The sequence below is a fragment of the Crocodylus porosus genome, unplaced genomic scaffold (assembly GCF_001723895.1).
Source record: "Crocodylus porosus isolate Cpor-Errol unplaced genomic scaffold, CroPor_comp1, whole genome shotgun sequence".
Classification (NCBI taxonomy): domain Eukaryota; kingdom Metazoa; phylum Chordata; order Crocodylia; family Crocodylidae; genus Crocodylus; species Crocodylus porosus.
This window is the reverse complement of record NW_017728909.1, coordinates 74,213,715-74,229,376: the sequence shown is the minus strand read 5'-3', so window position 1 is coordinate 74,229,376 and position 15,662 is coordinate 74,213,715. Positions and strand designations below refer to the sequence as shown.

General features: G+C 41.5%; 1 protein-coding gene across 1 annotated transcript in view; it reads right to left on the bottom strand.

The window, feature by feature from the left end:
- Nucleotides 1-559: 559 nt before the first annotated feature.
- Nucleotides 560-15,662, bottom strand: part of CAMK4 (calcium/calmodulin dependent protein kinase IV) — a 329,227-nt gene continuing 314,124 nt past the window's right edge. The window contains exon 11 of the mRNA XM_019532473.1: nt 560-11,670. Within this exon, the coding sequence (XP_019388018.1) occupies nt 11,500-11,670 (171 nt within the window). The 3' untranslated portion in view covers nt 560-11,499. The remainder of the gene's footprint in view (nt 11,671-15,662) is intronic.

Here is a 15,662-nt window from a genome sequence, read left to right as displayed (position 1 = left end):
CGGCCAGGACTCCCCCCCAGCTCTTTGACTGGCCTCTGGGAGACCCTCCCGCTAGTTGACCAGTGGGACCAGGATTTTTTGACCTTACATAGGTGGGATGTAAAGCGTAAAAGTTTGAGAACCGCTGACGTAGATAGTCTGCTCCTTCCCCCAGGGCTGCGAAGTGTCAATTGGTGTTCCAAATGGGCATAAGAAACAGAGAGCAGCGTCTGCTTTCTTACTAGGAAGAGTAATAAGGGACATTCACACCTTTCAGGAAGAGACCTGCCCTACTTTCCCTGCTGCCGCCACCATTTCAGTCTATCTGTATGGAAGCTGTCCTTTCAACACTTTTCCAGAGCCAGTTCATTCCAGTTATTTTCAGAGTCTTGGCTTCTTTGCTCAATTTTCATACTGGTCATAGAGCCACACAACATATGCTAGGAGCAATCAGTAGCTGTCAAATTAAAAAATAAACCTTGAAATGTGTGTTTTTCTCTCTCCCCTTATAATATTGTGATATTGACCCTCTGGCATTTCTATGTGGACATCAAATATGAATATGATCTGAGACACATATATACATACATATTTTAATAGCAGATCGCAGACTAAGAGTTCTTACCAAACAAGGAAGGGGGACAATGTCTATGCATAGCTGGAATTCATTTAAGAGGAAAAGGCAATAAACAGCGAGTGTACAAGTCATGATCTCTCTTTATAGAAAAATTGGTAGTTCTATATTTTCCATTATACCTTTGGTTACAACATCCATATCAAGATGATAAACTTTTCTAGGTTTAGTAATTTATTTAAATATCATATGGTTCATGCAAATAATTTTATAAACTTCCCAGCATCAAAGCATATTCTATTTATGTATCAGATATAAGCGTACCTATACAAGCATACAAAAGGTTACAGCAGTCCCAAATATAATACATAAGAGCAGCAGAACTGACAGTTTCCTCCCTCGTTCTGGCTTGTCTTCTATGGGTCATTTACACAATATCAAAAAAGTTATTATACAGGCAGTATTAGCCTGAATTAAGTGTGTACATTTAATTAGCAGTCCAGAACCCATTATTTATTAATAGTTTTGCTATTAAAAGGTAAACAATTGCTGATCATACAAGATTTTCTTACATACCAAGTTGTAAAAGAAGGTGTTAGATGTACAGATAATGTAGCAGAGTTGAGAAAAATATAGGTTATGGAGCCCAATAAATACATAGAGTATTTTGTACAGATCAAGCCCAACTGATCCTAGCTTTGTAAGTTTTTATAATTGGTTTAAAAGCACACTTTGTAATGAACCAATAGCACCATTTGATTTATTTTGGAAGTGTTGCCTTACAGCACTGTTCAAATGCAGTTTATACATTCCTGCAATCAAGGGAAGCAGAGAACTTCAAAACTATGTTAAAGTATGGAGAAAAGGCTTAAATATGATTTCAAAAGTCAAGAACAATAGACCCTGATAGTACTTTACAGACCCAGATCCAACATGGGTGCAGGTTCTTTGAACGTCAGCGCATTTTCAAGTCAAAAAGCACAATCAGACAAAATATATTGCACTTCAAAGCACTAAACAGCCTGCCTGGATTCTCCCCTGTACAGAGTCCCATATAACCAGCCCAAACAACAGGATCATGGCAGGAGCTGCCCTCATACCCAGCAGCAGGAGCAGATTATTAGTAGCTAACAAATTCTCTCCTCACACTTGATGGAAGGTCAGGAGATCCATCATCCCCACCACTAAATAACTTTTGCAGCTTGGCCTGTGGGATGAATCCTTCTGAACACAGACTTCTCCTCACCTCATGCTTTAAGTTTGCCATAGGCACGTACTTCGTTTTCACCCCCTTCTAGCCCCCGCCACCGGCCCTAAGACTTTCAACAGGTCCATAAATAAAGCATTCAGTGGGCAATAACTGACTTATTTAATTAGAGACATTAGTCTACTATATGACACTTGGAGAAGCTAGGACTACATTGTATGCAACAATACTAAGCCAGTGCTGGTACTTGTCTTAGGCACCTCATATTTTACCTGCACTTTATTATTATCCAGTGACTGTTCCCCGCCAAACCAGTACAACAATAAGTACACAAAAGCATGCACCATTTTCATCACAATACCTGTGAGAACAAAGTGCTGGATTTGGAAGCTTCCCCAGACTAGTATCATGTTCTGCCTGAGGCTCTGCACCAGCAGATGGGGGCTACATGATCCAATAGTGCCATATTATATTGCTTCCCTGGAGGGATAAAACTGCAGTAAGATTCAGTATATTCGCCAACCAAATAAAGATTCCCTTACAGGTGTAAGACTTTGCCTTATTTGACAAGGCATCGGCGCTGCTTCCCAGCACACTCTTACTCAGTACTTACCAGTCCAGAGCTGCTGAGGAACACCAGCAGGATTGCTGAAGAGTGTGCATCAGAAGTAATCAGGATGCTTCTCTAGGGCCTGCAAAAGACTGTCAGCCATTTTGATGAGATAAGACAGGCCAGGGATTTTGTTTTTTCTTTTAAACCAAAGTGCAGGACCTCTCCTCCTAAGAGGAACTAGTATTGTAAGCAGTTGGTCATAAATATGCATGAAAGAGGAAATGCCATGATTGCTCATATCCTCACACTCTCAAGGAGTGATTTCTAAGGAAGAGGGATTTGGGGCTTTTCTGATTGCTCAGGACAGGGCACAAAAGTAAGAAAGTACTATCTTTGACGATTTCCAAGCAAACTAGTAGTCTCATGGCTTTATTATGGGATTAGGCTGGCCTGGTTTGTATTGTGTTATGCTTGTTTCTATAAATGTGAATGCACACGTATTCATTTGTTCTACCAATCTGGGGTCTCTTTTTCTATAGACACCCTGGTTCACTCAGGTACTGCAGTGCCTTACAGTGCCAGTCAATGCAGCAAAATGCAGTGAGTGCTTTAGGACAGTACAGACTAGCTAGAAAGGCCCCTGAAACACTGAAAAGGTTTCTTTTGAAACGACAGAGTCACCTTGTTGGTGTTGGAAATTTTATTTCTAGAGTATGATACAGTAGAAAACTGAGAAAGAAATCTGAAATATCAAATCAAAGCAGGAATACCATCAGCTCTTTTGGTAGTTGCTGTACTATTATCATTGGATTATCTTGTCTGGAAATGGCATTGGGTGGGAGTGGGGGCTTCTATGGGAAGACATAAGCTGCATTAATACTGTCCTAGCACTACTGATGCTGCACTTGACACTTCTCAGGTGTGTCTCTCTTAGATAAAGATTGGAAGGGGGCCTGCAGCTACTTAAACCTGATGCCTCCCATGGGCCTGAGTTGCCAAGGAGACAAAAGTTTGGCGTGAAGATTACTTCTGAAAAGTAGGCCATGGAGAGTTTTAAAAATAACACATACTTGTTATACCAAATCTTAATCTTTCTTCTCTTTTTTTCACATTGTTACTAGTGAGCCACTTCTTCAGTGTCATGCAACCCTGTCTAATTTAAATTTAATTTCATAACAGGTTTCCCTTGTACCACCTTGACATAAGGAAAGACGATAGCTTTGTCATCCAGCCCAGTTTACCCACTAGTCAACTGAAACTTGAGGACTGTGTGCAAGACTTCATGATCTTAGCTAAATAAAAGGCAGGGAGGTTTTAATGCAAGTTGCTTATTGATATAAATAGCACATTGTTGGCCAACATTTTCAAAACTAGAAGCATCAATCACTTAAGTTACTCATTTCATATTTAGCATTTAAATGTGCCCTGATTTTCAAAAATGTTGATTCTCTCAACAGCTCCCATTGTTTTTAATGGGCAACTTCACTAATGATGCATACAAAAGACTACTTTTGAAAGACGCATAGAACAGGACTCCTAGGGCTGATGTGGTAAAGCAGTTGCTTCCTGTACTATTGCTATGGATGAATGAATGTAATAGGTTATTGTGGTATGCTGTATGTGGACAAGGCCTTGTGCTGTTTATCATAAGGCTTGCCTTCAGCTTGAAGTTGTATATGTGCGGCCTACAGTTGGATACCTGATCATAAGTGAAAAGGCTGCAGCTCTCTTTCGTGTGATACACCCTTTTCTGTGGGGAAATACACAAGTCCTAACTTCACCAACTCTTGATTTCAATTGCACTATAAAACCATGCATTTCAAAGCATTAACCACAGATATTACAGACTAGCATCACTATTTGCTGCATCAGTGTTTTAAATGGTGATATTGTGGTATAGTAAATAAAACATTAATATAATTCCCATAGGCAAGATTTCAGAGCCAGGTCAGAATAGGAAATACGTTTTTTCAGAGCTCTGGTATTGGCTGCCATTTGTACTTCTTCGGAACAACTAAAGCCAGTCTTCTGTGCAGGAGCTTGGCAAAGGTATTGTTGGCAAAGCTGATCTTCTGCATCAAGCATTCAGGAGCAGCAGCTGCCAGTGTCCCTTTTGTAGGGGTCACTGTGTTTAGAATCCTTTACTCCCCAGATGTTATGATAAAATAGATCTTAAGGATCTATAGTAGTCCCAGCTCCTTTGAAAAAACACCCCTACCTTCAGTGCTGAATTCTCTACAGTCTTACTCTTTTTTAGGTAGGATTGTGCTATTGCAGTCAAAAAGACTCTGGCTTTAGGTTTTGATAAAAATACAGAGCATATTGTAGGCTGCAGGCAGTACTTAGGAAGACATTATACAAAGGAGTCTAGGATCTGGGGTGGGGCTAGAGAAACCCCACTAGCTACTCTCAGAAGACCAAGGAAAACCACACTACAGGTCTAATTCAGGAGGGTATTTATAACTGGCCAATGAAGCACAGAGGCCAAGGCAACTCAAACAGCAGTAACTCAACCATCTGACAGACCCAAAGGCAACAGCAGATTTGTCCATACAATTGCTGCTGAAACCTGCCAAGGAGTCAGATGGCTCCTCTTCTGTGGACAGACAACCAACTGTGCCCCATGTGTCCCCTCTGGGGTCTAATGCTATGAAAACCAGATGAGAAATGAGGAAAATAAGGCAAACACACTATCCTCTATCCTCTTTTAAATTGTAATTTACCATTTCTTAAATTGAACCAGACTTGGAATGACTCTCTGACACAGAGAGGATTCCCTTTGTGCTTCAGATTCACATATTTACAGATTAATGCTTTGGCCCTGTGACTTGCCTTATTGCACAGATGCACAGTGATGCATCTGACATTCATTAGAACGGCAGGATTTCTGTATCCAGCAGTTACTATATATAAAAGGAAGAAAAATGTAATTCTCAGTAAGTGGTCTGTTCCCTCCTTGATGTACAAACAATAAGCTAGATTCTCAGCTGCACTCATGGTATGCCAAGCCTATCTGAGCAATAGGGCCTGGTGTAGTTTAGATCAGCCTCAGAGGTGTTCTACATGACATCAGATAGCTAGAGAAACACTTCAGCTTTATAGTTATAGCCATGCCAATATGCTTTAGTCAGGCATGGTGGTTGGGGAACCCTCCCTAGCCACCTCTGTGCTGATAGCATAGTAAATCATCTAGTCATTGTCTTTATTAAACTTAGTTGGAGTTATATATCCCTGTTAAGAGAATAGATTGTTTAGATCATCAAGTTACCTCCAAAGGTGAGTCATGCCTACTGCAATAGCAACCCTACTGCTTCAATTCCAATGGAATAATACTGTCATAGTATATCTGCTATTCTTAACACAGACCTGGTCACTGAGAGATTTTTAAGTCTTGAAGTATGATCTGGGATTGATCATCACTGTCATTAATCTCTACTGCTATCTATATGCCCTGCAGTCAATTATAGTTTTATGTTTGTCTCAAAGGTCAGAATTTGGCTGCTTCAGAGGCTGTTGTCTACAGGTTCTACTACTGGGCTCGTGAACAGAATATTTGTGTTTTCTTGCGGTGCATCAAGAAACATGATTAACATCTGTCATGTGTTGTTTGTCCTCTGATCGTCTCCCCAAGGGGACAAAAGCAGTGAAGTATTTTGTTTTGCTAGGTTGTAAATGCATGCATGCCTGTACACTACTACTTCTGTTAGAGAAGACAAAGTCAACAAAGTGTGTTTTGCACCTGATCCTCCATTATGCTCCATACAGTTACACTGATTGTCAAGTTTGCTTCCTATTAGGTAGTGGTGAAGAAGAAACTAAGCAGCTATTACACATACTGTTTTGTCTTGTCAATAGATGTTTATACACTTCTGGACTTAATTTTTGAAGGATGCAGATACCTACACTGAGTTCTGCAATGACATGCCTATTATTTAATCTTCTAATTGTCTGTGCTCTACAGTTAATGGGACCATTTTATACAAGCTTGAAAACTTATTTGAATAAATTGTAGTTGTTTCATTTTTTTTCCTTCATTGTTTTTGCTGTCCTCTCTCTCAGTTTAATGGTTCTAGCTTTTGTTTCTTTTATTTCCTCAGCATTTTTTTCTTCTTGATTTTCAATACAAATTTTGTTCAAGAACAATTTCATATCATGCAACAGCTTATCAAGCTAAACCAACTTTCTTAAGCAGAATCTACTTTTATCAGCCCTGTGGTTTTGTTATTTAATTCTTTTACAAAAGAGGAAAAAGACCTAATTTGTGTGGCTCCTGCTTGAAAAAGTAGGTTTAAGCAAGTACTGAAACATCCTTTAGATAATAGACTACAACAAATAAATAAATAAATAAATCCAGAAACATTTGGAATTGGGTGGATTGGCTGAATTAGACTGGAACACTGCTATTATACTGTGGCTTCAACTGTGCATCTCACTGGGGCCGTGCCTTGAATGATATGTTTTCCTGCTTTTACACTGAGAACTGCCATTGGCAGACTGGTGGACAGAGTGTAGAAAAGTAGAATTTGAAATGCTTACTGAGGAAGACGTACAGCCTTGGCACAAACAAGGAATCTGTGTGCACTGCATTAAAATCAGGAGCGTATATCATCTCTCAGTTAGCAAAAAGTAGCAGCAGTGTGTAAGGTGGAGGGGTCTAGATTCTAGGGGGAAACCTATAAGCTCATTATACTTTCATTTAAAAAGGAACTGTCCACCACACAGGTTTAATTAACAAACCCCCTTCAGTATTGGATTCCATAGGTAAACTGCCTGATACCTTTTACTATGATGTGGGTGGAAAACGAGGGATTATATATTGACAGTTCACTCATTCATTCAGGACTTGGTGTATGTTTTCCAGAGTCCTTCTATACTTGCTTGTTAATGCCAGCTTTCCACTAGCAAAATAGATGCATGTAGTTCCTAACATTTTGTTTCTCTTTGCTATGTTTGCTAATATCCAGTAAAGGTGACTGTCACAGAGCCAATTAGCATGGTTGCAGCACCTTATTAAGTGGCCACGCCACCCCACTTCCAGTTCTGGACCAGTTGTGACCTCCTGCAGTGGCCCATAGGATTAAAGAGGATGTGATTCACTAGCATGGAGTGGGTTTTTTTCCACGTCCCTACCTATTTCCTTTGGTTTCTAAGTTGAACTCTACCTGCTTCATAAGCAATAATGATATTGCAGACATGAACAGTTGCAGGAAAAGATTGTCAGCAAGTTTATAGTGTGGCCAGTGTTACACATCTATACAGTTAACACTGTTGAGATTCTGGTGTCACAGATCTTGGTCCCTCCAGAAACCTTCCTCTAGTTCTGCTAATCACACTACAGTATCCCAAGCCCTTTTATGACAGCATGTTCTTCAACCTTTGCCTTGATAAATGCAAAACACATGTTGGTTGGCTCTTGTTTTTGCTTTCCACATGCCAGCCTATTTGTCTGCTTTCATGGGAAGGACAGTTACCAGAGCTAATTCCTTTCTTTTTAAACACATTTTAGTCAGCATCCTTTCCCCTAAAGGCTCTTTTGCACTCAGGGGTATGGCCATGGCCCTAGTAGATAAAACACCTCCATACTGTGTCCTTACATACAGCAAAATAAAAATCACCAGCTAACATGCCAACACCCAAGTATGCTGATGCTTTTCTATCTTTGTAATAATTTACTGTTTATCAGTTACAAGCGAGGTAGGCCATAGCAGAAGTGCTCACAGCGTGACCTTGTCAGAGTCCAAAGAATCTGGGAATTCTGCTAAATGCCTTGTCACATAAGGACATGAAAAGGAAGGGACAAGCGGGGTATTCTACGTGGTCAGAAATCCACCATTGGATGGAATCTTTCATGCTCAGTTTTAAATGGACAGACACTGAAAAAGCAAAAGTTCTCAACTCCAACTCTCTGAAATTCAATGTTGTGCATGTATGTCAGAGGCTGACAGTTTCTGCTGTTAAATGAGAAGGTCTGCTGTGTTCAAATAATTTAAAAACAGGCTATTCAGATCTTTCTCTCCTCCCTGTACTTAAAAGGTCCTTCCGATGTGGCACTTTCTAGTACAGAGAAGTGAATCAACACAACCTCCAAACTATCCTACGCAATACCCTTAGTAACAGGTGGGATCTCAAGCAGGGATAAGAATGAGCATTAGTTCCTGTCTTAACTAACCTTAACTAGAATACCTCATGCTTTCCTTAGTGCAAAAAGCATATTCACAACAGCTGTGTTGCCTGGCCATGTGTGATTTTACACTGTTATCAATTACATCAAAGTTGAACAGACAAACTCGAACACTCAGGAATGTTATATAGATTTGTAGGAGGGGTTTCTGGAGGACACAGTTTATAAAAAAAAAACAACAAAAAAGAAGTATGTGTAAGTGAGACACATTGCCTGTGACAACTATTTCCAACATTGTTTCTTGTTACCTACTGGGCAGCAGCCCACTATTGTTCCGACCTGCATTATAAATATGAAAACTTCAAGTTCATTCAAGTATGTATAAAGGAAAACTGCGCGGGGAAAGCAGCCAGACAATTTAAAGTTTAGTACTTCGGTAAGGAACAAAATTGGTGCGGTCTTCTAGCTGCTTTGAAACAACACAGAGGCTAAATCAACAGAGTTGAGATCGCCATCCCAAAGTACACTGTGGGGAAGCAGCGATGTATCACAGTTTTTGGCTGTAATAGGACACCTGTATGGTGCCATCATCATGGCAAAATATGCTGCTAAGTGATTTAGCAGACAGAAATCAATGTGAAATACACAGGTCTCTTTCAGGCTGCTATTCCTATTGTGTAATGCTGCACTGTGTAAGCCAGCCATGCTGTATTACTAGGTCATATCCAGGCAATTCCCTCATCACAGATATCCTGATTGCTTGATAATGAAACCACTGAGGGCTTTAGATGCCTCTTTTGGTTTCTGATGCACAAGACTGTGCTGACTCCAACATTATGCTGCCACAGACAGACTTCAGTTACTAACCTCTGCTTCAGCATGTGTGTTCTGTTTGGTACAAACCATGTGGTATAGTTTTTTTCACAAGATAAGCTTGTGTGTCTGTTGGGACCATGTTTTCTTCAGCATGAACAAAAGCGTATTTCAGAAAATGCTATCTTCAGTCAAGGAAGATGATCAGTAGTCTCTGAGGTATGGACCACATGGCATGTTCTATTTGCTGAAGTTAGAAGAAGCTACTTCAAATGAAGGAAACAGCCCTACAGAATTACAGTCCTCCAGACTGAATGCCTGTTAACTGAACACTGATAGTGTCACCACTGCAGCTAATGGTGGAAACTAGAGGTGAGAACACATTACTGCTATAACCACCTCCCTAGAGATTGCACCTGTATGGAGTAAATTTCTGAAGTGGAGACCTGCAAACTCTTCCCCTCTTCCCATTCCCAGATCTCTATAATTAGGTAGACATCCTGCTGCTGCTCTGAGAGGCATGAATCAGCCAGCCCTTTTAGCTTACGCACTTTTTACCAACGCAGCATCCGGTGAAAAGCAGGGTACTTGTGCTTGAAATTCAATCTCACTTGCTTAAATATCAAACCTTTGTTGAACAAGTTTAATTAGTTCAAACGTATGAGATCAAGGTAAAAAATATCAGTGCTCTGTAGATTAGAAAACATGCATTACTGCTTTGTGAAGACAACTTAATTTTCTCTTTTACATTAATTTAGATATATTTTATTTAGCAAACCTACCATGTGAATAATATATAATTACCTTCCATTTTCACTGCAACAGAAAACATAGCTATTGGATTTGTTAATTACTCTGGCTTCTGTAGTAGCCAAAATAGATTTTTAGAAGGCAAGTTGTGCAAGGCAAAGCCATTTAAAATAAAAACAATTAGAACAAAAGAGAAATATTGACTGTATTAGGGCTTTAGGTAACTATCAGTATTAAAAAGTGTAACAAACACAAACGATATTGGCATACATCAGTTCTGTTGTATTGTTTCTGTAACATACCAATACATTATGAATTTCAGGTACTATCAAAGTAATTACAAACAAATATATAGTTATATACCAATGACTTTTCAGCTCATATCTGTTGTGTCTGGCAACAGTCAGTTAGATAACCCTGCAAGCTGGTCCTCACGCATGGATCCTACTGAAGGCATGGGAGCTTCCGACAGGTTCAGAGATCTGCCCATGTGGATCACTTTACAGGATGGGTCCTTTGTTAGGAAAATCTGGGTTACTTACGTTGACTGATCTTCAGGGTAGCATCTATCTATTTCAGTGATGACCATCACTGTGGTATCTGAGCGCTTCTCCAGAGTAAAACCACTCTGCAGTGGTTTTTCTTTTAGTAATTAAAATTTGTGTAATTTCAGATTTTTCTCTTAGCCCCCATAAAAACGTGTTCTAGCTGCACAGTTTTTAAAGTAATTAATAGATACAACAACATCTCAAAAGGTTGCAACTACCCTACTCTAACTGTATACTATACTATCATTTTTTTTGCTAACAATTTACTAGAGAATGAAATGACAGAAATCTGAGAATAATTTTGGTTATCATTAAAATACTGTATATAAACTGTTAAAGGTAGAATAAGGCATTCTGAACATAAGCTTGAGGAATGTACAGTTCCATGGCCCCCTGTACTAATGTTTCAATTTCTTCCCAGAACTAGTGGAATGTTTTTGCATATAAATCTCTAAACAGTTTATAAATATTACAGATAAAAAGCAAAATGTTTCAAACATCTTTTTTTAAAAGCATTGGTTTGATATTAGTCCCCAGTCATCTACTGTGGAATTATGATTCTGAAAATTAAAAAAAGGTTCAGTGAAATGCCATGATCTCTAGAAGACACCTACTTACGAGAACTCAAATGAAATACTATTAATTTCAAATGTTGTCTAAAAAACACTCTAAAAATGTGTATGGCAGGTAGTATGGTAGGTAGTATTTACTCATTCTCATATTTCACCGATTGGTATTACTGCAAATAACACTGTATTCATGACATGCCTTATGGGACAGTTTACTATTTTCATAAGCAGTCACATGCATTGAAGTTAGGATCACCAGCTGGTGCACTTTGCACCCCAAAGCAGAACCACCAAAGAGACCATGCTTACAAATTTCTCTTGCTGATTGACAAGTTAGCTGGTGCATGAAATGACAAATTTCAGCCAAAATAAGAAAGCAAATGACCTAAGATGTCTCTTCGGGAGCTATTTCTACTTCTACTTCCTGAGTAGGTTTCTCCATGGGTTCACTGTCATGAACTGGAGATGGATTACGGCTGGCCTTATTGCTGTCGTGGCTGCTGTGACCACCTGCGCTCCCAAGACGAGTTGATGCCACAACAGCTTTTACTGCCGCCTGAGAAAGATAGGAGAAAATAAGTTTTTTTTCTTCAGTACAATGGCATATGACAACTTCTGGGTGTGGAAATATGTAATGCTTAGACCAATTTAAAATACCTCAAGCGTTCAGGCATCCAAACCAGTTTAGAACAACTTAAACCTCCCAAACGGTTTTAAAAAGATACCTGGGTAATCAAGTACTACACTGAACTGGTTCTCCATGAATTGGTTCAGTGTTATGTCAGGGCACCAAACTTTCTGTGACAAGCATCTGGTTGGTCCTCCACGCATCTCACACTAATCCTGCCTGCCCCAACCCCTAAATGGCAACTAGCCGCTCAGGTATGCAGACAAAACTCTACCACCCCAATTTCTATTGCCTACAGTTGACTGTAGTCAGTGTCCCTGGCTGGGGGCTTTGGAGGCAACTTTCCATAATTTTTTTAAAAGTTGGTCAATTTTCTTCTTTTGTTGCCAACTGACCAGGGGTCCATGCATCCCAGACTTATTTGGGGTGCAAGGTGGCCAGGTGTTGCTTCAACCTCTGTTTCTGGGTGCCTGGAGCTGGGGGATACTGTGGGAGAGGGGGTGCCCAGGGACCCCACTACCACTAAAGGCGGGAAATTTGAAAACTCTTTAAAGCAGTGGAGAGCTACCCCTGAGCTTCCAGCCTCCAGATGCACAGCAGAGGCCAGGCAGTCTTCCCTCGCACCTGGCTGCCCTTCCATCCAGAAATCAGCCTGGGATGTACTGAACCCCAGTCAATATCCAGGACCTGAACTAAACTAATGAATGGCGTGCGGGAAAGTGCTCTTTAAAAGCCCTGAAAGTTCTGGCAGCTTCAGAGCACTCAGCTATCAGGCATTCAGAAGCAGGGGTCCAGGTAGCCCCCTAGTCCTATGCACACATCTAGGCAATCTCCAGTCAGGTATCACCACACAGATGTTCAGTAAGGTACAGGAATGGGTCTTTATTGAACTCATATGTTGGTGAGAAGGGCGGGGGAGGGAATTGCAATTGGGCTGGGTACTCACTACCTCCCCTTGGTGCTGGTTTGTCAGAACTGCAATGCCTAAAAGGTGACCGATCCACTTTGAACCCTTAGCAGTGTATGTGCAGACACATCAGACTGGGGACAACTGTGAACTGGTTTTCAATCAGTGACACTCTTGGAATGGGTCAAGTCTTATGTCTGTCCTCGCTCTCAGGACAGTATGCGCATGGAATTTTATTACACGTACACTTCATATTAATATTAACCTCCGATAGCTACAAAAATAAGTAGTATTCAAAACAATTTAATGAGATCTGAAAGAGTCACTGGGTGCATCTACGTGAGACTGTGCAGTAAAGCATCACTGTCTACACGTGTGCAGCATTTACTGTGTAGTAAATTAGTCTATTGTGCGGTTGGCTGCTACGTATAGATACAGGTAGTAGATTTACTGTGCAGTAGCTACTGCACAGTAGTGTATGTGTAGACAGCTGACCAAGAAGCAGGGGGTGGGGGAAATGTCTTCTATTCCAGGCAGCTGCTGCTTTCCAGCCCCTGCCCTGAACTGTTGATTGGGGTGTGAGGCTGGGAGGCTGCCAGCTGCTTTGGAGGCAGGGCAGCTCCCTCCCTTCCCTCCAGCCCCTGGGAGCCCAGGCCTGACCCAGTTCTCCTTGCCAGTCTACGGCTGGCACTTGGGAAACCTGGAGCTCCCCCTAGCAGTTGTATGGGGGAAGAGCAGGGCTGGAGTAGCCTGATGGGCACATATGTAGATATACTCCTGGGGAAAGCAACGCATTTTACTGTGCAGTAAGCTTAAAGCATATTAATAGCACATGTAGATGTGCCCACTATTTCTGAAGTTCAAACCTGGACTATCATTGGTAGAAATATGTTTAGCTATACTAATTCTGAGTTTGAAAATAAAATATACTTATCAACACCTCTATTAAAATGAACTGATAAAAAAAATTGTTCCATCTTGTGAGAGAGTAAATTACACTGATTATATTGTATCTTATGCACAGATTAAAGCAACACTTATCATTAGGACTGATATCTAATACGGTAATATCCAGAATGTGCTAGTGGCTATGCAGACTTTTAGAAAGACTCAGTGAAAGATCCTTATCTGGTGCAAATTTTTACAGTGCTAATCTACAGCAATTAGGAAATGTATCTTGGTCTATGCCCAGAAAAGTTTATATGCTTAGAAAGCAAAGACATATATGGAAGAGGAAACAAGCATACTTAGATGCATGTATATATAAAAATGATATATATAGGAAACATTTCCAACTACCCCTCTTCTTATTCATAAGTAGCTGGCTAATTTTTGGTAGGTGCTCCTTTAAAAATGGGAGTGAAGGAGGAATGTGGATGAGGACAGAAGTCTTGCTGACTAGTTGAAGAGAGCTAAAGTTGCTCATTGAAAAGAGGACTATCAGGCCATAAAGGGTGGCATTACTGGGGGAGCAGGAGGGATGGGGTCAAGACAATAAAAGAGCAGATTCACAGAAGTGTTTAAGGATTGGAATTCACAAACCTGAATGGGGTGCTTAAGTTCCCTATATAATGAACAGGAAGAAACTAGAAATGAGATTCACATTCACACATGCTGAATGGGAAAACACCAAAGCTAGTCAGTGGAAAATGCTGAAGAGAAGGATATCTCTCAAATCCTCTTTCTTTCTCAGATCCAGCGTCCTACCTCCAGCACTAAGACACCTATGAGAGACTGTGAATCCCAGTTTGAAACTGCTTCTTGGACTAAATTACCTAAGTTATCACTTTGAGTAAAGGGCACTCACCACCCACTCTTTTCTTTTAAGACACAGGCAGAGGAGAAAGAGGGAATGGTGGTACAGGTTTCCCTTGATTTATGCTATACATGCATTCCTGGAGAATGGTGCAAAAATTGAATTTGCATAAAGCAAACCGACTTTACAATGTAATAAATAGGGATAGGTTCCCATGGTGGGGAGAGAGGGAGTGAGGCTGGGACTAGGGAAGGGGTGGGAGGAGAGGTGCCGCTCCCAGGGCTGCACAAGGCAGCAAAGCAGAGAGAAAAGAGCAGCACTCACCCCAGCCTCACATGCAGTGGCCCCAGCAACAGCCGGCACCAGCTGCCTGCAGCTGCTGGGCTCTGCCTGCCCCCACTCACCTCTGCTCCTGGGCTGTACCATGCCCTGGTGCAGGCAGCTGGTGTCAGCTGCTCCCAGGGCCATTGCAGCCAGGGCTGGGGTGAGTGCTGTGCCCCACACTGCCTGGGGCTCTGCTTGTCTGCATTCACCCCAGCCCATGCTGGAGCAGCCCTGGGAGCAGCTGACACCAGCTGCCTGCACCACGGCATAGCGCAACCCAAGAGCTCAGATGAGCCAAGGCGCAGGGAACAGACGGATCATGATGCAGCCTAGCGGCTGCAGGCAACTTGCACCAGTTACTCCTGGGGCCGCTGCAGCTGGGGCTGGTGTGATTGGGGCCACGGCCCTGTCCCCTCCTCTCACAGACTTCCCTGCTTGGGCAGGTGGTATGCTGATCGCATAGGGGTGAATTTACCTCTCATATAACAAATTATGTGTCTAAATATGCTCATCACATAAGAGTGAATTCGCATATAAAGAACCCGCAAAAATCGAGGGAAACTTGTACTAGTGGTGATGCTGGTGGCCACCATTTATATAAGAGCCGGGTTGTTCAGGCACTCACCCAGGCTCGTGGGAGAACGGGTAGCTCCCCCTGCTTGCCTGGCATAATTTACACCCACTTCTCCATCCAGAAGAGTGCTGTAATCACTAGGCTATAGAATAGTTTGGCTGGGAACACTTTGCCGACTGAAGAAGCTGATATATTGCAAATCCAGAAATACAAGAGTCATAGGGTGGGAGGGAGAAGCAGCTATTTATCAATACTTTGAAAAGCATCACTCTGTAGCCCAGAGATAAGGGCTGTCCCATGGGAGGGGAGAGTCCTGGGTTACAGTCCCTATGCCAGAGAAAATACATGAGTAGTGTTGG